At 43.2% G+C, this 24,581-nt stretch overlaps 1 protein-coding gene across 7 annotated transcripts in view; it reads left to right on the top strand.

Moving 5' to 3' along the window:
• Positions 1-24,581, top strand: part of RUFY1 (RUN and FYVE domain containing 1) — a 377,731-nt gene that overhangs the window by 311,164 nt on the left and 41,986 nt on the right. For all 7 annotated transcript variants that reach the window (XM_069763888.1, XM_069763887.1, XM_069763891.1 and 4 more), the window contains one exon: positions 3,991-4,085. In XM_069763888.1, the coding sequence (XP_069619989.1) occupies positions 3,991-4,085 (95 nt within the window). The remainder of the gene's footprint in view (positions 1-3,990; positions 4,086-24,581) is intronic.

Consider the following 24,581-nt stretch of genomic DNA (forward strand, 5'->3'; position numbering starts at 1 on the left):
TACAGTAAATTGTGAATAAAATATTAAATACAAAAGTTCAAATCACGCCCCATTAAAAAAATAAAACAATTGCAAAAAGATTAAAAATTCACATTTTTTGTCACTGTTTGCAAAAGTCTGATCCATCAAAATGTAAAATAAATTAATCTGATCAGTAAACTGTACAAGAAAGAAAAAATAGAAACACCAGAATTAATTATTTTTGCCATGGCAACATTGTAATAAAATGCAACAAAAGGCAATCTAAAATTTGTATCTACCCCAAAATGATATCCATAAAAAAACGCCAGCTCAGGGCTCAAAAAATGAGCCCTGACATAGCCTCATATCTCAAAAATGTAATCCAGTATGGGTCTCGATAAATGGCGACACAGGCAAAATTGGTTTTCAGGAAAAAAAACTATGCGGGTCTGTTATCTGCGTAACCATGATGTATAAAGAATTTACAATGGAGAAAACAAAATCAATCAAAAAGCTGCTCAACAAATGGAATGTAAACTTTATACATATATGAGAATCATGAGGTCTAAGGAGCTGGCCAAGGACCTCTGAGACAGAATTGTGGCAAGGCACAGATCTGGCCAAGGTTACAAAAGAATTTATGCAGTACTCACGGTTCCTATGAGCACAGTGGCCTCCATAATCCTTAAATGGAAGTTTGGTACCACCAGAAGTCTTCCTAGACCTTGCCCTCCAGCCAAAATGAGCAATCGTGGGAGAATAACCTTGGTGAGAGAGGTAAAGAAGAACCTCAAGATCACTGTGGCTGAGCTCCACAGATGCAGTAGGGAGATAGGAAAAAGTTCCACAAAGTCAACTATCACTGCAGCCCTCCACCAGTCGGGCCTTTATGGCAGAGTGGCTCGACGGAAGCCTCTCCAATGTGTGGAGAAAACCAGGCACTGCTCATCACCTGCCCAATACAATCCCAATAGTGAAACATGGTGGTGGCAGCATTATGCTATGGGGGTATTTTTCAGCTGCAGGGACAGGACGACTGGTTGTCATTAGTGATGAGTGAGTGTACTCGTTGCTCGGGTGACCGAGTATTTATGACTCCTCGGAGATTTAGTTTTCATCGTGGCAGCTGAATGATTTACAGCTACTAGCCAGGTTGAATACATGTGGGGGTTGACTGGTTGCTAGGGTAATCCTCACATGTAATCAACCAGGCTGGTAGCTGTAAATTATTCAGCTGCCGTGATGAAAACTAAATCTCCGAGCAGTCATAAATACTCGGAGGTCACCCGAGCGTGCTCTGGAAAACCCCGAGCAACGAGTACACTCGCTCATCACTAGTTGTCATTGAAGGAAACCTGAATACTTCCAAGTACAAAGATATCCTGGATGAAAACCTCTTCCAGAGTGCTCTGGACCTCAGACTTGGCCGAAGGTTCACTTTCCAATGACAATGACCCTAAGCACACAGCTAAAATAGCAAGGGGCTTCAGAACAACTCTGTGACCATTTTTGACTGGCCTAGCCAGAGCCCTGACCTAAACCCAATTGTTCATCTCTGGAGAGACCTGAAAATGGTTGTCTACCAACGTTCACCATCCAACCTGACTGAACTGGAGAGGATCTGCAAGGAAGAGTGGCAGCGGATCCCCAAGTCGAGGTGTGAAAAACATGTTGCATCATTCAGAAGAAGACGCATGGCTGTACTAGCTCAAAAGGGTGCTTCACCTGAATAGTGAGCAAAGGGTCTGAATACTTATGACCATGTGTTTTTTCAGTTGTTCAAAGTGCTGCCCATTATGTTGGATTGTCAATGCAACCCTCTTCTCCCACTCTTGACATACTGATAGCAACACCACAGAAGAAATGCTAGCACAGGCTTCCAGTATCCATTGTTTCAGATGCTGCACATCTCGTATCTTCACACCATAGGCAATTGCCTTACGATGTTGTCCTCACATGTGTCCTCACATGCGTCCTCACATGCGTCCTCACGTCTTTTTTTTACGATGTTCACTAAATGCTAAAACTGACCTGCCATTATGATTCTCCAGGTCATTACAAGTTCACAGACACCAAACATGTCTAGGTTCTTTTTTAACTAAGTGGTGAAAAAAAAAATTCCCAACTTGGGATTGGTGAGGGCTAGGGTTGAGCGACTTTTACTTTTATAGGATCGGATCGGGTTTCACGAAACCCGACTTTCTCAAAAGTCGGGTCGAGTGAAATCGGCCGATCCTATAGAAAAGTCGGGGTCGGCCGAAACACGAAACCCAATGCAGTGCATTGGGTTTCTAATGGTTCCCAGGGTTTGAAGGAGAGGAAACTCTCCTTCAGGCCCTGGGATCCATATTTAAGTGTAAAATAAAGAATTAAAATAAAAAATATTGCTATACTCACCCTCTGACGTGCCCTTGTACTAACCGGCAGCCTTCCTTCCTTAGAATCAGCGCGTGAAAGACCTTAGATGATGTCGCGGCTTGTGATTGGTCGCGCGACCGCCCATGTGACCGCTCACGCGACCAATCACAAGCCGCGACGTCACCGAAGGTCCTTCAAGCGCTGATTCTTAGGAAGGAAGGCTGCCGGAAAGAAGCAGGGCATGTCCGAGGGTGAGTATATACCTAATAGGAAGAAGCAGGGCGCGTCCGAGGGTGAGTATATACCTAATAGGAATATACTCACCCTCGGACGCGCCCTGCTTCTTTCCGGCAGCCTTCCTTCCTAAGAATCAGCGCTTGAAGGACCTTCCACCTCCATACTTGACAGTGGGGACAGTATTCATTAGGTCATAGACAACATTTCTCTTCTTCCAAACACAGTGATTTGAGTTAGGCTATGTGCACACGATGCGGATTTTGCTGCAGATTTTTCCGCAGCGGATTTGGAAAATCTGCAGTGCAAAATCAGTGCGGTTTTCACTGCGGATTTTCATGCGGTTTCTTCTGCGGATTCCTCTGAGGGTTTTCAACTGCACTTTCCTATTGGTGCAGGTTGAAAACCGCTGCGGAATCCGCAGAAAGAAGTGACATGCTACTTCTTTTTTTCCGCAGCGTTTCCGCGTGGTTTTTTCCGCATCATGTGCACTGCGGTTTTTGTTTTCCATAGGTTAACATTGTACTGTACACCGCATGGAAAACTGCTGCGGATCCGCAGGGTAAAATCCGCTGCGGATCCGCAGCAAAAACCGCAACGTGTGCACAAGCCCTAAATGTCTCATCTGACCACAGCACCTTCTCCCAATCACTCACAGAATCATCCAGGTGTTCATTGGCAAACTTCAGATGGGCCTGCACATGTGCCTTCTTGAGCAGGGAGACCTTGCGGGCACTGCAGGATTTTAAACTTTTATGGCATAATATATTAAAAATGGTTTTCTTGGTGACTGTGGTCCCAGCTGCCTTGAGATCATTAACAAGTTCCCCCCCCCCCCGGCTTCCATTTTCTTACTATTGCATCAACAGTTGTCTCCTTCTCACCCAGCATCTTACTTATTGTTTTGTAGCCCATTCCAGCATTGTGCAGGTCTATGATCTTGTCCCTGACATCCTTATAAAGCTTTTTGGTATTGTCCTTGTTGTATAGGTCAGAGTCTTACTGATTGAGTCTGTGGACAGGAGTCTTTTATAAAAATGACTATGTAAGACAGCTGTCTTTAATTCAGTCAATGAGTTGATTAGTAGCGTCTACTATATATCCACAGTTGAATTGTTGTCACATCAAAATGCAATGTTTCAGCATCCAATTTCACATTTGGGATATCCACCGCGGCCTCTTCATGACAGCTAGACAGGCCAACTGTTGTCTAGAGCCTTCTAATATCCATCCAGGACTCTTTCCTCGGTTATAGAATGGGCCTCTAAGAAATAATTGTATTGTAACAAAATAAATAAAGCTTATTAGTTTGACTTAGTCATATGCATAAAATAAAGTTACGGTAGCTATTTAATCTTGTAAATTATACTGTTTTCAATGGAATGGTGGCTTTATTCTCTAGCCTTTAACTCTTTCTTATTATTTTCTTTGAGACAGGACTTTGATATGTTGCGCAGAGAGAAAACACAATTGCAGAAGCTGTGTGAAGAACAAGAACAGGCCCTGCAAGAAATGGGCTTTCATCTTAGCCAGTAAGTCATTTTTTTGCTTGTGCTTTTAAAATGATCCTGTCTGGTCCTTGACTGTTCCCTAAGCTTACTATAGAAGTGAACATGATGATTCCTTTATTCTAATAAGGTGTTTTATGTGCTTTCTTAGGTTACAGGGCATGGTTGGTGGCCTACATACAATATTTGTTCTTAGGACTGCTATGCAGGTTGTCATTCATGCCAACTGTGGCGTGATTAGAAGGACTAGTCTGGAGGACAAGATTCCCTATGGACTAGTTCTGCTTAATTGCATATGTAATGCTGCAGAATAAAAGTTCAGATTCAAAAGCACATAAAGCACCTAGTTGGAATAAAGGAATTGGCGTGCATACCACTGTAGTATCAGTTGGAGTGTCGGGGACCTGACAATTTCTCTTTAAAGTGCCATTATGTATGCTTTTTTACATTTTATCATATTGTTCTGACTATAAGATGCAACAGGCTATTGAATTCACACAGGTTTAGACAAAAGAAAACAGAAATAAACTATTTTATAATAATTAAACTTTGATTATGAGCTAATTAGTGGGGTGAAGTAACAATAACCTTAGATTAACAGTTTTACCCCTTTTGAAATCTGACCAGTGTCAATTTATGTGTAATAACTCTGGAACGCTTCAACAAATCCCAGTGATTTTGAGACTGTTTTTTCATGACACATTATACTCTGTTAATGGTAAATTTAGGTTGATATGTTTTGTTTATATATAAAAAATATCAGAAATTTGAGAAAAATGCTAAAAATTAGCAATTTACAAACTTTGAATGATTATCACTTTAATCCAGATAGTCATACCACAGCAAACCATTAATAAATAACATTTCCCACATGTCGGCTTTACATCAGCACCATTTATAAAATGTTATTTTATTTTTTTAGCATTTTAGGAGGCTTAAAAATGTAGCAGTAATTTTTCATTTTTTCAAGGAAATTTACAAAATTTATTTGTTACGGACTTATCCATGTTTGAAGTGACTTTAGGGGTCCCATCTATTTGGAAACCCCCAAAAGTGATACCATTTTAGAAACAGCACCCCCTGACATATTGAAAACTGCTGTCAGGTAGTTTATTAACCCTTCAGGTGCTTTATAGGAATTAATGCAAAGTGGCATAACAGAAATGAAAATGTGTATTTTTACCACCTAAATGTCGGTAACTTCTGAACAGATTACTATAGTCGACAGACTCTAAGGCCACTATTTGGTCATGAATTGCCATGGCAAACATCAGGACAACAGAATCATGATCTGAGGGCACCAATTGGGATAAAGAGGAAGCCCTCACAGTCTGTTAACCATTTATAATGATGTAGTCACTATTGGCAGCAGCATCTAAGGGGTTAAACAGATTTGGATGGTGCAAGCACTGATAGTGGCTGATACAGCAAGTTGTCAGCTATAGTGGACAGCCGACAGCTGCTGGATTGTCATCTGTATGGGGAGGCTATTCTCTTATATCTCAGGTCAGTTAAAAGACGTATTGGCAGTTATTAAGGGGTGAAACGGGTTATCAGGACTTTCTTTATACTTTCTGTGTGGACCTAGGCTGTCGGATACTGACAGTTTATAATATACTCACAAATACCAGCCTCTCTCCTGACTCTAGAGCAGCGGGTCATACTGCAACTAGTGTTTTCCTGTCTGGAGTCTGGTGGTCACTTCACAACTGACAAGTCTCCAGCAGTCCCTCCTCCTACCGTCTCTTCTTCTTCTGCGCAAGTGCCGGATAGCATGAGGCTGCGGTGGTGTGAGGCAGTGCTGGAGACATCTCTCTGTCAGCGGTTAGACCGCTCAGTCCAATCAGCTGACTCTCTGTCCTTCTCCTGGACTTCTACACACTTTCTTCTCTCAGGTGTCTTCATTGCTTTAAAGCTCCTCCTTCTCCTGCTTATCCTACTCTGGACGGCATCTCTGCTCACACTTACAATACTTGCAATTCAATTCAAGAAACTATTCTCTATTTTGCTTGAGAGCTCATCTCTCCTGGATTTGAACTCACAAACTCCATCATTGCAGGCAGTAGCTAAAGCTATGAGCCACACAGCCTGCACTGACAGGGATGGGTGAATTTTGTATACTTGAATTTGCAGTGCAGGCTTTGAATCCACAGGCAGATTATACTGGTACATAGAGATACATTTTTACAATGTATTTCTATGTACCTCTATTCTAGAGGTGAAGAAAAGGTTAAAAAAAATAATAATAATGTATGTCCCTGCATTTTTGAGGGAAAATAAAAAAGTTTTTTCCTCCATAAAATAACTAAAAAATAATGAAATCACTTACAATAATGTAATTTTTAATGCACTTTTTAAAAAAAATAATAAACATTGCAAATCGGCTTATAACACAAACATATTTGGTGTCCTTTTAACCCCTTAATCCCATATGATGTACTATCCCGTCGAGGTGACCTGAGACTTAATTCCCAGTGACAGGAAAGTACGTCATATGCAATCGGCCGCGCTCGCGGGGGGAGCGCGGCCGGGTGTCAGCTGACTATCGCAGCTGACATCCGGCACTATGTGCCAGGAGTGGTCACGGACCGCACCTGGCACATTGACCCCCGGAAAACTGCCATCAAAGATGATCGCAGCGTTCCGGGGGCATAGGGAAGCATCGCGCAGGGACTGGGCTCCCTGCGGGTTTCCCTGAGACCCTCGGTACAAGGCGATGTGCTCACCTTGTAACGAGCGTCTCCTCCCTGCAGGTCCCGGATCCAAAATGGCCGCGGGGTGACTTCCAGGTCCTTCAGGGAGGTGGCTTACCAGCGCCTGCTCAGAGCAGGCACCTGTAAGCCTGGAGCAGTGCACATCAGATCGCTGATCTGACACAGTGCTCTGGAAAGTGTCAGATCAGCGATCTGTCACTATACAGTAATGTCCCCCCGGGACAATGTGTTAATGTAAAAAAATAAATAAATAAATTTAGATGTGTGAAAAAAAAAAAATTCCTAAATAAAGAAAAAATATATATTGTTCCCATAAATACATTTCTTCATCTAAAAAAAAAAAAAACAATAAAAGTACACATATTTAGTATCGCCGCGTCCGTAACGACCCGACCTATAAAACTGTCCCACTAGTTAACCCCTTCAGTGAACACCGTAAAAAAAAAAAGCGAGGCAAAAAACGCTTTTATCATACCGCCGAACAAAAAGTGAAATAACACGCGATCAAAGAGACGGATATAAATAACCATGGTACCGCTGAAAACGTCATCTTGTCCCGCAACAAACGAGCCGCCATACAGCATCATCAGCGAAAAAATAAAAAAGTTGTAGTCCTTGGAATAAAGCGATGCAAAAATAATTATTTTTTCTATTAAATAGTTTTTATCGTATAAAAGCGCCAAAATATAAAAAAATATAAACGAGGTATCACTGTAATTGTACTAACCCGAAGATTAAAACTGCTTTTTCAATTTTACATTCATGAATAGCTGGTTTTTGGTCATTCTGCCTCACAAAAATCGGAATAAAAAGCGATCAAAAAATATCACGTGTCCGAAAATGTTACTAATAAAAACGTCAACTCGTCCTGCAAAAACCAAGACCTCACATGCCTCTGTGGACCAAAATATGGAAAAATTATAGCTCTCAAAATGTGGAGACGCAAAAACTTTTTTGCAATAAAAAGCGTCTTTTAGTGTGTGACAGCTGCCAATCATAAAAATCCGCTAAAAAACCCGCTATAAAAGTAAATCAAACCCCCCCTTCATGACCCCCTTAGTTAGGGAAAAATAATAAAATGAAAAAAATGGATTTATTTCCATTTTCCCATTAGGGTTAGGGCTAGAGTTAGGGTTGGGGCTAAAGTTAGGGCTGGGGCTAAAGTTAGGGTTAGGGTTGGGGGTGTGTTGGAGTTAGGGGTGTGGTTAGGGTTGGGATTAGGGTTAGGGGTGTGTTGGGGTTAGGGGTGTGGTAGGGGTTAGGGTTGTGGTAGGGGTTAAGGGTGTGGTTGAGATTAGGGTTACGAGTGTGTTTAGGTTAGGGTTTCAGTTACAATTGGGGGTTTCCACTGTTTGGGCACATCAGGGCTCTCCAAACGCGACATGGTGTCCGATCTCAATTCCAGCCAATTTTGCTATGACAAAGTAAAATAGTGCTCCTTCCCTTCCGAGCTCTCACGTGCGCCCAAACAGGTGTTTACCCCAACATGTGGGGTATCAGCGTACTCAGGACAAATTGGACAACATCTTTTGGGGTCCAATTTCTCTTGTTACCTTTGGGAAAATAAAAATTTGGAGGGCTAAAAAACCATTTTTGTGTGAAAAATGATTTTTTATTTTCACGGCTCTGCGTTATAAACTGTAGTGAAACACTTGGGGGTTCAAAGTTCTCACAACACGGTCTAGTTTCCAAAATGGGGTCACTTGTGCGGGGTTTCTACTGTTTAGGTACATCAGGGGATCTGCAAATGCAACATGATGCCTGCAGACCAATCCATCTAAGTCTGCATTCCAAATGGCGCTCCTTCCTTTTCGAGTTCTGCTATGTGCCCAAACGGTGGTTCCCCCCCACATATGGGGTATCGGGGTACTCAGGACAAATTGGACAACAACTTTTGGGGTCCAATTTCTCCTGTTACCCTTGGAAAAATACAAAACTGGGGGCTAAAAAATAATTTTGTGGGAAAAAAATAATTTTTATTTTCTCGGCTCTGAGTTATAAACTGTAGTGAAACACTTGGGGGTTCAAAGCTCTCACAACACATCTAGATAAGTTCCTTAGGGGTCTACTTTCCAAAATAGTGTCACTTGTGGGGGTTTCAATGTTTTGGCACATCAGGAGCTCTCCAAATGCAATATGGTGTCACATCTCAACTCCAGTCAATTTTGCATTGAAAAGTCAAACGGCGCTCCTTCCCTTCCGGGCTCTGCCATGCGCCCAAACAGTGGTTTACCCCCACATATGGGGTATCAGCATACTCGGGACAAATTGCACAGCAACTTTTGGGGTACAATTTCTTCTCTTACCCTTGGGAAAATAAAAACAAATGGGGGCGAAAAGATCATTTTTTTGAAAAAATATGATTTTTTTATTTTTATGGCTCTGCATTATAAACTTCTGTGAAGCACTTGGTTGGTCAAAGTGCTAACCACGCATCTAGATAAGTTCCAAAATGGTCTACTTTCCAAAATGGTTTCACTTGTGGGGGGATTCAATGTTTAGGCACATCAGGGTCTCTCCAAACGCAACATGGCGTCCCATCTCAATTCCTGTCAATTTTGCATCGAAAAGTCAAATGGTGCTCCTTCCCTTCTGAGCTCTGCCATGCGCCAAAACAGTGGTTTACCCCACATATGGGGTATCGCATACTCAGGTCAAATTGTACAACAACTTTTGGGTCCATTTTTTCCTGTTACCCTTGGTAAAATAAAACAAATTGGAGCTGAAGTAATTTTTTTGTGAAAAAAAGTTAAATGTTCATTTTTTTTTTTAAACATTCCAAAATTTTCTGTGAAACACCTGAAGGGTTAATAAACTTCTTGAATGTGGTTTTGAGCACCTTGAGAGGTGCAGTTTTTAGAATGGTGTCACACTTGGTTATTTTCTATCATATAGACCCCTCAAAATGACTTCAAATGAGATGTGGTCCCTAAAAAAAAAAAAAAGGTGTTGTAAAAATGCGAAATTGCTGCTCAAATTTTAACCCTTATAACTCCCTAACAAAAAAAAAAATTGGTTCCAAAATTGTGCTGATGTAAAGTAGACATGTGGAAAATGTTACTTATTAAGTATTTTGTATGACATATCTCTGTGATTTAATTGCATAAAAATTCAAAGTTGGAAAATTGCTAAACTTTCAAAATTTTCGCCAAATTTCCGTTTTTTTCACAAATAAACACAGTTAATATCAAAGAAATTTTAAAATGTGACTTCAAATATAATAAGAGGCTAACACTTTGATGGGAGTTCTTCTTTGCACAAATAACAAAGTTAAATAAAAATGTTATGCAAAGTCTGTGTTTTTTCCACTGCTTTGTCCTGGACTTTCACTCACTCAGGGAATAGTACATGCCCTGAGTCTCACAGATTGGATATATGGATCTATTTTTAAATATTTGCATGAATCAATGAAACGGTGTCAGTGTGCTGTCTGTTTATACGGCAGACTGCACACAGACAATTTACTACAAATGTGTGAATGTCGCCTAATGCTCACTGTCAAAGAGCTATAGTTTGATTTCATCTGTCCATAGAACTTTTTCTCAGAAGGATTGTAATTTCTCTATTCAACTTTTGACATGGTTCAGTTGTTTTTCTTTCTTCCTTTTTTAACCCCTTAGTAACAGAGCCAATCCAAATTTTAGATATCTGTCCACTTTATGTTGTAATAACTCTGGAAAGCTTCAATGGATTCCACTGATTCTGAGACTGTTTTTCTTTACACATTGTACTTTGATTGTGGTAAAATTTTTGGATATGACTTGCGTTTATTTGTGAAAAAATCAGAAATTTGGTGATAATTTGGAAAATTTCAGAATTTTCAAACTTTTAATTTTTATGCCCTTAAATCAGAGTTATGTCACAAAAAATAGTTAATAAATAACATTTCACACATGTCTACTTTACATCGGCACAATTTTTGAAACTTTTTTTTGTTAGGAAGTTATAAGGGTTAAAAGTTGACCAGCGATTTCTAATTTTTCCAACAAAATTTGCAAAACCATTTTTTTAAGGACCACCTCTGTTGTGAATTCTGTGGTCAAGCTCCCTCCTGTGGTCATGAGTGGTACTTCGGCTGGTTCTGTCTATGAGCTTCCTCTGGTGGATGTGAGTGGGGCTGCGGCTTCTGAGTTTCCTTCCTCAGGTGACGAGGTTAAGTCGTTAGGTGCTGCTCTATTTAACTCCACCTAGTTCTTTGTTCCTGGCCTCCAGTCAATGTTCCAGTATTGGTCTTGCTTTCTCCTGGATCGTTCTTGTGGCCTGTCTGCCCTGCATAAGCTAAGTTTTGCTTGTGTTACTTTTGTTTGCTATATTTTCTGTCCAGCTTGCTATATTGGTTTTTCTTGCTTGCTGGAAGCTCTGAGACGCAGAGGGAGCACCTCCGTACCGTTAGTCGGTGCGGAGGGTCTTTTTGCCCCTCTGCGTGGTTGTTTGTAGGTTTTTGTGCTGACCGCAAAGCTATCTTTCCTTTCCTCGGTCTATTCAGTAAGTCGGGCCTCACTTTGCTAAAATCTATTTCATCTCTGTGTTTGTATTTTCATCTTAACTCACAGTCATTATATGTGGGGGGCTGCCTTTTCCATTGGGGAATTTCTCTGAGGCAAGGTAGGCTTATTTTTCTATCTTCAGGGCTAGCTAGTTTCTCAGGCTGTGCCGAGTTGCATAGGTAGCATTAGGCGCAATCCACGGCTACCTCTAGTGTGGTATGATAGGATTACGGATTGCGGTCAGCAGAGTTCCCACGTCTCAGAGCTCGTCCTATGTTAGTAACTATCAGGTCACTTTGTGTGCTCTTAACCACTAGGTCTATTGTGGTTCTGAATCACCTGTTCATAACAGTACTGGAGGCCCAAAGTACTAATGCTTCTCAATAGAGGGAAAAGAGAAGTTCTGAGACCATTTTTTTTTCTCTGTACTGTGTTTTGTCTTTCTTTTCCCCTAGACATTTGAGTGGTTCAGGACACAGGTGTAGTGATGGACATTAAAGATCTGTCTTCTTGTGTGGATCATCTCACTGCAAGAGTACAAAATATTCAAGACTTTGTGGTTCAGAATTCTATGTTAGAGCCAAGAATTCCTATTCCTGATTTGTTTTCTGGAGATAGAGCTAAGTTTCTGAGTTTTAAGAATAATTGTAAACTGTTTCTGGCTTTGAAACCCCGCTCCTCTGGTGACCCAGTTCAACAAGTTAAGATCATTATTTCTTTATTACATGGCGACCCTCAAGACTGGGCATTTTCCCTTGCGCCAGGAGATCCTGCATTATGTAATATTGATGCGTTTTTTCTGGCGCTCGGATTGCTGTATGATGAACCTAATTCAGTGGATCAGGCAGAGAAAAATTTGCTGGCTCTGTCTCAGGGTCAGGATGAGGTAGAGATATATTGTCAGAAGTTTAGGAAGTGGTCTGTGCTCAGTCAATGGAATGAATGTGCGCTGGCAGCAATTTTCAGAAAAGGTCTCTCTGAAGCCCTTAAGGATGTCATGGTGGGATTTCCTATGCCTGCTGGTCTGAATGAGTCTATGTCTTTGGCCATTCAGATCGGTCGACGCTTGCGTGAGCGTAAAACTGTGCACCATTTGGCGGTATTATCTGAGCATGGACCTGAGCCTATGCAGTGCGATAGGACTTTGACCAGAGCTGAACGGCAAGAACACAGACGTCAGAATGGGCTGTGTTTTTACTGTGGTGATTCCACTCATGCTATCTCCGATTGTCCTAAGCGCACTAAGCGGTTCGCTAGGTCTGCCACCATTGGTACGGTACAGTCGAAATTTCTTTTGTCCGTTACTTTGATCTGCTCTTTGTCATCCTATTCTGTCATGGCATTTGTGGATTCAGGCGCTGCCCTGAATTTGATGGACTTGGAGTATGCTAGGCGCTGTGGGTTTTTCTTGGAGCCCTTGCAGTATCCTATTCCATTGAGAGGAATTGATGCTACGCCTTTGGCCAAGAATAAGCCTCAGTACTGGACCCAGCTGACCATGTGCATGGCTCCTGCGCATCAGGAGGATATTCGCTTTTTGGTGTTGCATAATCTGCATGATGTGGTCGTGTTGGGGTTGCCATGGCTACAAGTCCATAACCCAGTATTGGATTGGAAATCAATGTCTGTGTCCAGCTGGGGTTGTCAGGGGGTACATGGTGATGTTCCATTTTTGTCTATTTCGTCATCCACCCCTTCTGAGGTCTCAGAGTTCTTGTCGGATTACCGGGATGTATTTGATGAGCCCAAGTCCAGTGCCCTACCTCCTCATAGGGATTGTGATTGTGCTATCGATTTGATTCCTGGTAGTAAATTTCCTAAAGGTCGACTGTTTAATTTGTCTGTGCCTGAACACTCCACTATGCGGAGTTACGTAAAGGAATCCTTGGAGAAGGGTCATATTCGCCCGTCGTCGTCGCCATTGGGAGCAGGGTTCTTTTATGTGGCCAAGAAGGATGGTTCGCTGAGACCTTGTATTGATTACCGCCTTCTAAATAAAATCATGGTCAAATTTCAGTACCCCTTGCCGCTGCTGTCTGATTTGTTTGCTCGGATTAAGGGGGCTAGTTGGTTCACCAAGATAGATCTTCGTGGTGCGTATAATCTTGTGCGTATTAAACAGGGCGATGAATGGAAAACAGCATTTAATACGCCCGAGGGCCATTTTGAGTACCTGGTTATGCCATTCGGGCTTTCTAATGCTCCATCAGTGTTTCAGTCCTTTATGCATGACATCTTCCGAGAGTACCTGGATAAATTCCTGATTGTATACTTGGATGATATTTTGGTCTTCTCGGATGATTGGGAGTCTCACGTGAAGCAGGTCAGAATGGTGTTCCAGGTTCTGCATGCTAATTCTTTGTTTGTGAAGGGGTCAAAGTGTCTCTTTGGTGTTCAGAAGGTTTCATTTTGGGGGTTCATTTTTTCCCCTTCTACTATTGAGATGGACCCTGTTAAAGTTCAGGCCATTTATGATTGGACTCAGCCGACATCTCTGAAGAGTCTGTAAAAGTTCCTGAGCTTTGCTAATTTTTATTGTCGCTTCATCAATAATTTTTCTAGTATTGCTAAACCGTTGACTGATTTAACCAAGAAGGGTGCTGATGTGGTCAATTGGTCTTCTGCTGCTGTGGAAGCTTTTCAGGAGTTGAAGCGTCGTTTTTCTTCTGCCCCTGTGTTGTGCCAACCAGATGTTTCGCTCCCGTTCCAGGTCGAGGTTGATGCTTCTGAGATTGGAGCAGGGGCTGTTTTGTCGCAAAGAAGTTCTGATGGCTCGTGATGAAACCATGCGCCTTCTTTTCCAGGAAGTTTTCGCCTGCTGAGCGTAATTATGATGTTGGCAATCGAGAGTTGCTGGCCATGAAGTGGGCATTCGAGGAGTGGCGTCATTGGCTTGAAGGAGCTAAGCATCGCGTGGTGGTCTTGACTGATCACAAGAACTTGACTTATCTCGAGTCTGCCAAACGGTTGAATCCTAGACAGGCTCGTTGGTCGCTGTTTTTCTCCCGTTTTGACTTTGTGGTTTCGTACCTTCCGGGCTCTAAAAATGTGAAGGCAGATGCCCTGTCTAGGAGTTTTGTGCCCGACTCTCCGGGTTTGTCTAAGCCGGCGGGTATTCTCAAAGAGGGGGTAATTTTGTCTGCCATCTCCCCTGATTTGCGGCGGGCGCTGCGAAAATTTCAGGCTAATAGACCTGACCGTTGCCCAGCGGAGAAACTGTTTGTCCCTGATAAATGGACGAGTAGAGTTATCTCGAAGGTTCATTGTTCGGTGTTGGCTGGTCATCCTGGAATCTTTGGTACCAGAGATTTGGTGGCTAGATCCTTTTGGTGGTCGTCTCTGTCGCGGCATGTGCGTTCGTTTGTGCAGTCCTGTGGGATTTGTGCTCGGGCTAAGCCCTGCTGTTCTCGTGCCAGTGGGTTGCTTTTGCCCTTGCCAGTCCCGAAGAGGCCCTGGACACATATCTCTATGGATTTTATTTCGGATCTTCCCGTCTGTCAAAAAATGTCGGTCATTTGGGTTGTTTGTGATCGCTTCTCTAAGATGGTCCATTTGGTACCCTTGTCTAAATTGCCTTCCTCCTCTGATTTGGTGCCATTGTTCTTCCAGCATGTGGTCCGTTTACATGGCATTCCGGAGAACATCGTTTCTGACAGAGGTTCCCAGTTTGTTTCGAGGTTTTGGCGAGCCTTTTGTGCTAGGATGGGCATTGATTTGTCTTTTTCCTCGGCTTTCCATCCTCAGACAAATGGCCAGACTGAACGAACCAATCAGACCTTGGAAACATATCTGAGATGTTTTGTTTCTGCCGATCAGGATGATTGGGTGTCCTTTTTGCCTTTGGCTGAGTTCACCCTTAATAATCGGGCCAGCTCGGCTACTTTGGTTTCGCCGTTTTTCTGCAATTCTGGTTTCCATCCTCTCAGGGCAGGTTGAGTCTTCTGACTGTCCTGGTGTGGATACTGTGGTGGACAGGTTGCAGCAGATTTGGACTCATGTGGTGGACAATTTGACATTGTCTCAGGAGAAGGCTCAACGTTTCGCTAACCGCAGGTGCTGTGTGGGTCCCCGACTTCGTGTTGGGGATTTGGTTTGGTTGTTATCTCGTTATATTCCTATGACAGTTTCCTCTCCTAAGTTTAAGCCTCGTTTCATTGGTCCGTATAGGATTTCTGAGGTTCTTAAACCTGTGTCTTTTCGTTTGACCCTTCCAGCTTCTTTTTCTATCCATAACGTATTCCATAGGTCATTGCTGCAGAGATACGTGGCACCTGTGGTTCCATCCGTTGATCCTCCTGCCCTGGTTTTGGTTGAGGGGGAGTTGGAGTATATAGTGGAGAAGATTTTGGATTCTCGTATTTCGAGACGGAAACTCCAGTACCTGGTTAAGTGGAAGGGTTATGGTCAGGAAGATAATTCCTGGGTCTTTGCCTCTGATGTTCATGCTGCCGATCTGGTTAGTGCCTTTCATTTGGCTCATCCTGGTCGGCCTGGGGGCTCTGGTGAGGGTTCGGTGACCCCTCCTCAAGGGGGGGGGGTACTGTTGTGAATTCTGTGGTCAAGCTCCCTCCTGTGGTCATGAGTGGTACTTCGGCTGGTTCTGTCTATGAGCTTCCTCTGGTGGATGTGAGTGGGGCTGCGGCTTCTGAGTTTCCTTCCTCAGGTGACGAGGTTAAGTCGTTAGGTGCTGCTCTATTTAACTCCACCTAGTTCTTTGTTCCTGGCCTCCAGTCAATGTTCCAGTATTGGTCTTGCTTTCTCCTGGATCGTTCTTGTGGCCTGTCTGCCCTGCATAAGCTAAGTTTTGCTTACTTTTGTTTGCTATATTTTCTGTCCAGCTTGCTATATTGGTTTTTCTTGCTTGCTGGAAGCTCTGAGACGCAGAGGGAGCACCTCCGTACCGTTAGTCGGTGCGGAGGGTCTTTTTGCCCCTCTGCGTGGTTGTTTGTAGGTTTTTGTGCTGACCGCAAAGCTATCTTTCCTATCCTCGGTCTATTCAGTAAGTCGGGCCTCACTTTGCTAAAATTTATTTCATTTCTGTGTTTGTATTTTCATCTTAACTCACAGTCATTATATGTGGGGGGCTGCCTTTTCCTTTGGGGAATTTCTCTGAGGCAAGGTAGGCTTATTTTTCTATCTTCAGGGCTAGCTAGTTTCTCAGGCTGTGCCGAGTTGCATAGGTAGCGTTAGGCGCAATCCACGGCTACCTCTAGTGTGGTATGATAGGATTAGGGATTGCGGTCAGCAGAGTTCCCACGTCTCAGAGCTTGTCCTATGTTAGTAACTATCAGGTCACTTTGTGTGCTCTTAACCACTAGGTCTATTGTTGTTCTGAATCACCTGTTCATAACACACCTCACAATTAAAGTGAATTTGAGGTGCTTCTGTGATAGAAAATAACTAAAAGTGACACCATTCTAAAAACTGCACCTCTGAAGGTGCTCAAAACCACATTCAAAATGTGTACTAACCCTTCAGGTGCTTCACAGAAACTAAAACAATGTGGAAAGAAAAAATGAACATTTAACTTTTTTCACAAAAGTTTTACATTGGCTCCAAATTTTTTTACTTTCACAAGGGTAACAGGAAAGAATAAACCCCCAAGTTTAATATAGAATTTCTCCTTAGTATGCCAATACCCCATATGTGGGGAAAAACTACTATTTGGGCACACTCTAGGGCTCTGAAGAGAAGCCGCACCTTTTGACTTTTTGATGGCAAAAATGGCTGGAATTGAGAGCAGACTCCATGTCGCGTTTAAAGAGCCCATGATTTGCCTAAACAGAGGAAACCCCCTTCAAGGAACCTCATTTTGGAAACTACACCCCTCCAAGGATTTTATCCAGGGGTATAGTGAGCATTTTGAACCCAGAGGTACGACACATAATTTGATCACATTAGATAGTCATATTTTTTCACAAAAATCGTGATTTAGCCACAAATATTTCACTTTTGCAAGAGATAACACCAGAATGTGAACCCTATTGTTTTATTCACTTTCTTATGAGCGCAGTGATACCCCACATGTAGTCACAAACATGCAATCCCTGCATGTTTTTTGGCTGTTTAACAGCCGCAAAACGTGGGGCGGAGATTCGAGCATGTCATTCAAGCACCTGCGATACTCTGTGCATACCTGAGCACCCTATGCAAACTTGAGTAGCAAGCACTTGCGCATCACACTAGTTGTCATATAGTCATCATTATTTTTTTTATTTTATTTTTTTACTACTGAAAAAACTATAAGCCCAACCCATACACTAACTGCAAAGAAAAATTCTAAAATAAAAAAAAATAATAATTTGACTAAGCCAATGACATAGGGGGGTAACATAGTCATTATTCGCTTTTGATCACTGTAATAGATCACAGTAATCAAAAGGAACCAATAAGAAAATTCTCTCCTGTTGCAGGGTGCTGGCTGGCAGGTTTATTCATTTGTCTGATTTTTCTCTTTGTAGGTATATTTTTGAGTAAAATGTAAATTGTTCTTTTATTCTTTAAACTAAACTACTGACAACATGTCTCCGTGTTAGGAGTCGAGTTCCCACCGCTGTACAGGGGGAATCTCGAACCATTTCTGCTTCGGTCTCTCATATTGCATCAGCTGCAGTGGAGCCTGCTCAGCGGAGACGTCGGTCCCAGCGTCTTGCTCAGTCTCTCTCTGTGCAAAGGGTTACTGCTGCTCTTCCAGCTTCTGCCATTGAAGCCTGTATTGGGCAGCGGCGAGCAGACGCTTTTGGCCAGGGCAAGATCTCCCGTTGGAGATCGAGGGTCACATGCTGACATACTGCAGCAGATCCCATTGGTCCTCCAGGAGGGTCCTGAAGGTGCTCAACTTCTGTGGCAGCCTCCCATTGGTCCTTCTGGGAAGGTCCTGTACATGCTGCAGCTATAAAAGGTTTGCATGGCCGCACGGCCATGCGCTAGTATACACTTGTTTATGTGTGTGTGTTGTGAGTCAAAGTCGCTCATTAATCATCCCCTCCCTTGTGTTTGAATGCTCGCGTAAGGAGGATGATTGTAATCTAGCGCCCGGCTTGTTACCCACACTAGTACACTAACAGCGTCTATTGCTGTGTCCGCCAGTACGGCACCGTGCGCTATCACCGCGCTTTCCAAACCCAAGTCTGGGTGGTTAGTGGCGTCCGCCAGTGCGGCATCGCATGCACTCTCGTGCTATTTGATTATTATTTCTGTTACGTGCGGTACTGCGGCCCTGTGACGCAACAGGGTTCGCTTCTTTCACACATGGTGAAGCTAACCCTTGTGTATCCTCATTGTACCGCCATATAGTCCGTCATTGCTTAGCAGCAGATTCCATCTCTGCATGGTGGACCCCGGGCTTCGAACGCACCTTATTCCTTTTCTCTAATTATTTGGTGCGCTCCGCTAGCCCTCATACTCCGAAGCTGCAAGCAATAAATGTTGTATTTTTTTTTCTGAAAAAGAAAAATGGTCAAAATTTAAAAAAAAACAGGGCTTTCAGACCTCAAATAATGCAAAGAAAACAAGTTCATAATCATTTAAAAACAACAATGCTAATGTTTTTAACTCAGGAATTGTTCAGAAATCAATATTTTGTGGAATAACCATGATTTTTAATCACCACTTTCATGCATCTTGGCATGCTTTTCTCCAGTCTTTAACTGCTTTTGTCGCAAAAATGTAAGCAGTTCTTTGTTTGATGGCTAGTGTCTATCCATCTTCCTCTTGATTACATTCCAAAGGTTTTCAATAAGGTTCATATCTGGATATTGGGCTGCCCATGACAGGGTTTTGATGTGGTTGTTCTGTTAATTTTTGCCAGAGCTGTATATCATTAACCTTACTTTCATGTTATAAGTTGAAAAAAATTTCTGCGAAACTCAGACTTGTCAAATATCTTGAATTTATTCATATACACACACAGCATATATGCAGGGTGAAATAAGTGTTACATCCAATGGTGGTGCAAGTGGATTTGTGGGTCCTCTGTGCTACTGGACCTGGCCTGCCCAGGAAGGGGCATAGCTAAGTGGCTACCTGGTGTTCACTGGAGCTCCTGATGGTGGAAAGAGGATGGGCGGGCTTCAGGTAGTCGCCTTGTACAACTACATGGCAGATCCCTATAGCTGCTGACTCCATGAGTCAGGTTCGCTGACTCGGATTAGGGCTGTGTTCAGACACACCAGCTTATGACACTGGATCATGGCCTGGCCGCACTGGGATTAGGGGACTTCAAATTCAGGACTGGCCATACCAGGACCAGGGGACTTTGGACCTGGTGTGGCTCTGGCCGCAACAGGACCAGATTGGGAACGGGACTGGCCACATCGGCACCAGGGGACTTTGGGAACAGGACTGGCCACAGCAGGGCCATTAGACTTCATAAACAGGACTGGCTGCATCGGGACCAGGGGACGAGGTTTGGGTCTCTGACCGCATCGGGACCAGGGGACTTCACACTGCATTGGTATAACACCAACAACCTAATGACTCAACTCATTGCTTGGCAATTCACTAACGGAGAGGGAATGCTTTATACAGGTTGACTCCTAGTAATTGTCTGAGAGCTATTTAGCAGATGTACACATTATGCTAAATGCCTCTCTTCAACATGCAGAGGGCATTTGGCAATATGCTCACGCTGCCCCTTTAAGAGTAGGGGAGCATGTGCACTTAACATGCAGCTGGTAGCTGTGGCACGCACCACAGCAGGAAGCAGGAGCACGACGTGGGGTTGGGGCAGTGTGTAAGCCGGCTTCCCTGCATGGAGGGAGAAGGGGACACCATGCAGGGGCACCAGCCATTACGCTACAATAAGTATTGAACAAGTCACCAGTTTGGATTATGGAACATGAAAAGCTCATATAGACTTATCCACTGCAACTTGCAGCTGTAATTGCTGCAAAAGGAGGTCTACAAAGTACTGACTATAGGGGGGTGAATAGTTATGTACACTGAAATAAGTATTGAACATGTCCTCCATTTATTAAGTAAATCTATTTCTAATGGTGCTATTAACATAAAATTTGATTTTGGTAAAAGCCCATCCAATACAAACAGGCAAATAAATCAAACCATAGACGTCCATAAATTATGTGTAATAATGAGAAATGGTACAGTGAAAAAGTATTGAACACATGAAGAAAGAGTGATTAGGTAGTGTGGTGTTCTACCAGTGAAGTAGTGAGGTGCCCCTGGTCCTCGTGTGGCCTATGTCCAGAATCCAAGCCTCTAGCCTCATTGTGGCCAGTGTCCATAGCCCGAAGTCCCTGGTCTCAGTGCAGCCAGTCCTGAACCTGAAGTTCCAGTGCAGTCAGTGCCTGAACCTTTCCCCCCCCACTCCATGTGTGACCAGACCCTCAATCAGATCAGTATTCGTTGCCTATGTGTCTGAACGTGTGCCTCTCAGAGTACACCATGTATCCGAACTGCGATAACCTGTCTCCAAACGCTGAAGCCGCATCAGCGGCGCCTGTATACTGAAGCCAATTCGGCAGTACCTGAATCAGTCCTGTCTCTCTGTGTCAGTAACCGTTCTGCCTGACAATCCTGAGCCTATTAGTCTGAACAGAGCTCGAGTCCGTGTCAGTAACCATTCTGCAGAGGAACTAGAACCTATTAGTCTGAATGGAGTCTAAGTTCATATCATTGTCTGCGTACCTGACCTCTGGGGTCAGCAAATGCAGTAACGAGGACTGCTTAGGAGTGGTACTTGGTGGCTACCTGTAGCCAAGCTGGACTCCACCATCAGAAGCACCAGGGAACACCTGGCAGCCGCTTAGCTTTGTCCCTCCTAGGTAAGACCGGACCCGTGGCACAATGGGTTTGCGAAAGCACATGTGCTATCTTCATGTGTAAATAAGAATTTCCAAACTACTGAAGGTTCCAGTGAGCACTTTTGAGGCCACAATCAAGAAGTGGAAAAACATAATTTCACCATAGACTGGCCACAACCAGGTGCTCCCCACAAGATTTCAGAAAAAGTGAAAATAATTATAGAAGAGTTGTTCAAGAGCCAAGGGCCACTTATGGAGAAGTACAGAAACACCTGAAATCAGCCAGTACAATTGTTTCAAAGAAAACCTTAAGTAATGCATTCAACCTCCATGGCCTGTACAAAAATACTCCATTGCTGAGCAAAAAGAGTGTTTAAGTGCGTTTAAAGTTTGCTCAACACCATTTAAACAAGCCTGCAAAATATTGCGAGACTATAACCCCACCGATACGTCTTTTTACTGACCTGAGATATAAGAGAATAGCATCCCCATGCAGGTGACAATCCAGCAGCTGTTGGCTGTCCATTATAGCTGACAACTTTCTGCACCAGCCACGATCAGTGTGCTCACCGTCCATATCTGTTTAACCCCTTAGATGTTGCTGTCAATAGTGACTATACCATATAAATGTTTAACTGAGTGTGAGGGCTCCCTATTTATGCCAATTGACACCATGAGATCATGATTGTGTGGTCCTTATGTTTGATAGCAATTCACAACCAAATAGCGGCCGTAGAGTTTGCCCGCTACAGTGGCCTGTTCAGAAGTTAGCGACATTTAGATGGTAAAAATACATTTTTTCGGTCCCGTCATGTCACTTTGCATTAATTCCTGAAAATTACCTCAGTTAAATAAACTATCTGACAGTGGTTTTCAATATTTTGAGGGGTGCTGTTTTTAAAATGGTATCACTTTGGGGGGTTTTCAAATATATAGGACCTCCAAAGTCACTTCAAACCTGGATATGTCCCTAGAAAAATACATTTTGTAAATTTCCTTGAAAAAATGAAAACTTACTGCTACATCTCAAAATCACTGGGAATTGTTGAAGTGTTCCAAACTTATTACAACATAAAATGACACTGGTCAGATTTCAAAAATTTGGCCCAGTCACAAAGGAGTTAACTCTTTGGATGCCAAACACATCATGTTTGGGGGCCAAAAGCACTGCATATCTCCCTAAAACACCAAACCAATAGTGTAGTTTGGAGGTGTGAACATCATGGTGTTTAGGCTGTTTTTCAGACTGAGACTTTTTTTAATATTTATTTATAACCGTCTGCAAACAAGATAAGAATCAGTAACATACATAGCATATAAAGACAAAAAAGGGCATAACAATATCCAGAAAGTGTAGCTTGAAAGATTCAAATGAAGACGGGGTTATTCAGTATAACAATCGCGACCCCAACTCCCCTCCCCCACTAGGCACATTTGAAACCCTGCAAGTTTAATTAGGTAAACCTAATAGGTGTGTTACCAGATATAAGCTCTCTCATATACCAATTGGTGAATTGAAAGCAACCATGTAATGCTTGATGAACTGATAGTGGCTGCAGATCAATAAAGGAGGACCATGTGAGGAAAAAACGTTCCTTATGACTTTCTTTATGAAATATGGACTCAATCCAATCCATTTTAAACAAATATTTTACCTTCGAAGAAATTAGATTTAGTGAAGGGGTTGCGTCCTGTGCCCACAGATGCAGGACACTCTTGGGGGTAGCCGCCGCCCAAATAGATAAAACACGTTGTTGCTGAGCAGAGAGTCCGAGTAGTTGATCCCGTGGGAAAATATTAAATAACGCCCATTCTGGAGATAATGAAAAGTGAATGCTGAACGTGTTGGTGAGATGGTGAAGAAGCATATCCCAAAACTCCTGTATCTTCGGAAAATCCCAGAGACAATGAAAGATGTCAGCTGGAGAGTGTAAACATTTGGGACAAGAGGGATTAGCCATGTGGGTTTTCCATGTGGCTGAAGGCCACATGTTGCTTGTAAAAAATAAATAAATAAACAAAACCCTGAAGCAGAGGGTTGGGAGTGTCAGGGTCAGTGTCAGTCTGGTGTCTGAAGGAGTACAGAGCAGGAGGCTCTGCAGAGCTCCACCTGTGTTAGGTAACACAGGCAAGCGGAGCCAAACAGCCAAGGCAGCTGGAAGGCCTGGCACCCACAGCATACACAGCGGTGTAGTCGCCCATGGCAACTCGTCTCGGAGGTGGACTGGCGTGTTTATCAGCTTCAAACTGAAGAATATGGTTCCCGGCTGTGATCCGTAGTATATCGTGTACTGTGTATTGCTGTGGAGTTGGGCATTAATGTTGTGAGTTGAACATTAACACGGTGGTGCAGTCGTCCACGGCAACGAAGGTGGACTGGCGTGTCTTATTGGCTGTAATCCAGAGGATATGGTTCCCGGTTGTGATATCGTGTGCTGTGTTTTTGTCAGTTGAACTTTAAAGAGACGTTTGGTTTTGAACTTTGCTGGGTCACTGCCTCGTGACTGCACAGGGTGCTATCGCTGCATCACAGAAGATACAGCTCTTCAGGTTCCTTTTTCAAGATTTCCATGGTAGACGAGAGTCTGATATGATTGAGTAGAGAGTTTCAAATAAGGGGGGATGCACAGGAGATATCTTGTATGCAATTGTGGAAAGAGGAGATAAGAGGAAAGTAGAGGAGATCTTGTTAGGATCGGAGGTTGCGTGCAGGTAAGTACTGATCAATAACTGACCAGTTAACATCTCCCTGTGGAACCCCACATGAAAAAAACAAGTCAGTAGTGCATCAGCAACTTTATTGGCTCATATGGGAGACCGTGCCACAGCTTCTAAATATTGCGTAGCATAGTCGACATCTGTAAGAATAAAGCATTGGCAAGAGCTGCTAGATATTGCAAGAGGCCATATGATATCCACAACTACTCATTGGAAAGGCTCATCCTTCACTGTTGGTGGTGCCAGTTGAGCTTTATGGATATTCCCAGTCTTTCCAACTCTCTGACAAGTTGGGCAGGATCGAGAATAATTGGCTTTATCCATCCTCATATTGGGCCAATAAAAGTTGCAAGGCAAACAGGCTTTAATGTTTTGTATTCCAAGGTGTCCAGCAAGAGGAATTTCATAAGCAATTGCAATTGTGGTTACAGACCAGGTTTTTCCTGGAATTGTTTTCTCAGTGGTCACCATCTCTGGACGTACCAGAGTTACTTCTGCTCCAGTGTTTGAGGCCAACACTAATCTTATTGCCCACAGTGACAGAATGACAGTTATCATTATTCCTCACTTCCGTGGCAGTCACAAATAAGACAGAAGGTGATGACCCCCAGCGGCTTTGTGGTCAAAGTGGGGCTTTTCTTCCTATAGGGGCAAGCAACACTAACATGTTCCCCCTTGATACATGTAAAGCATCAATGTGTATCCACAGCAGAATGTCTGGTCCCATTTCCCCCTGGAGAAAGTATGTGTAGAATGCCCTGGTGATTGGCTGGCAGAGGGGTCATTGACTGGCTTACCTTCCTTCCAGCTGAATCTCCATGGCTTCCAGGCTTCTGG

Source organism: Ranitomeya imitator, chromosome 4, assembly GCF_032444005.1.
Source record: "Ranitomeya imitator isolate aRanImi1 chromosome 4, aRanImi1.pri, whole genome shotgun sequence".
NCBI lineage: Eukaryota > Metazoa > Chordata > Amphibia > Anura > Dendrobatidae > Ranitomeya > Ranitomeya imitator.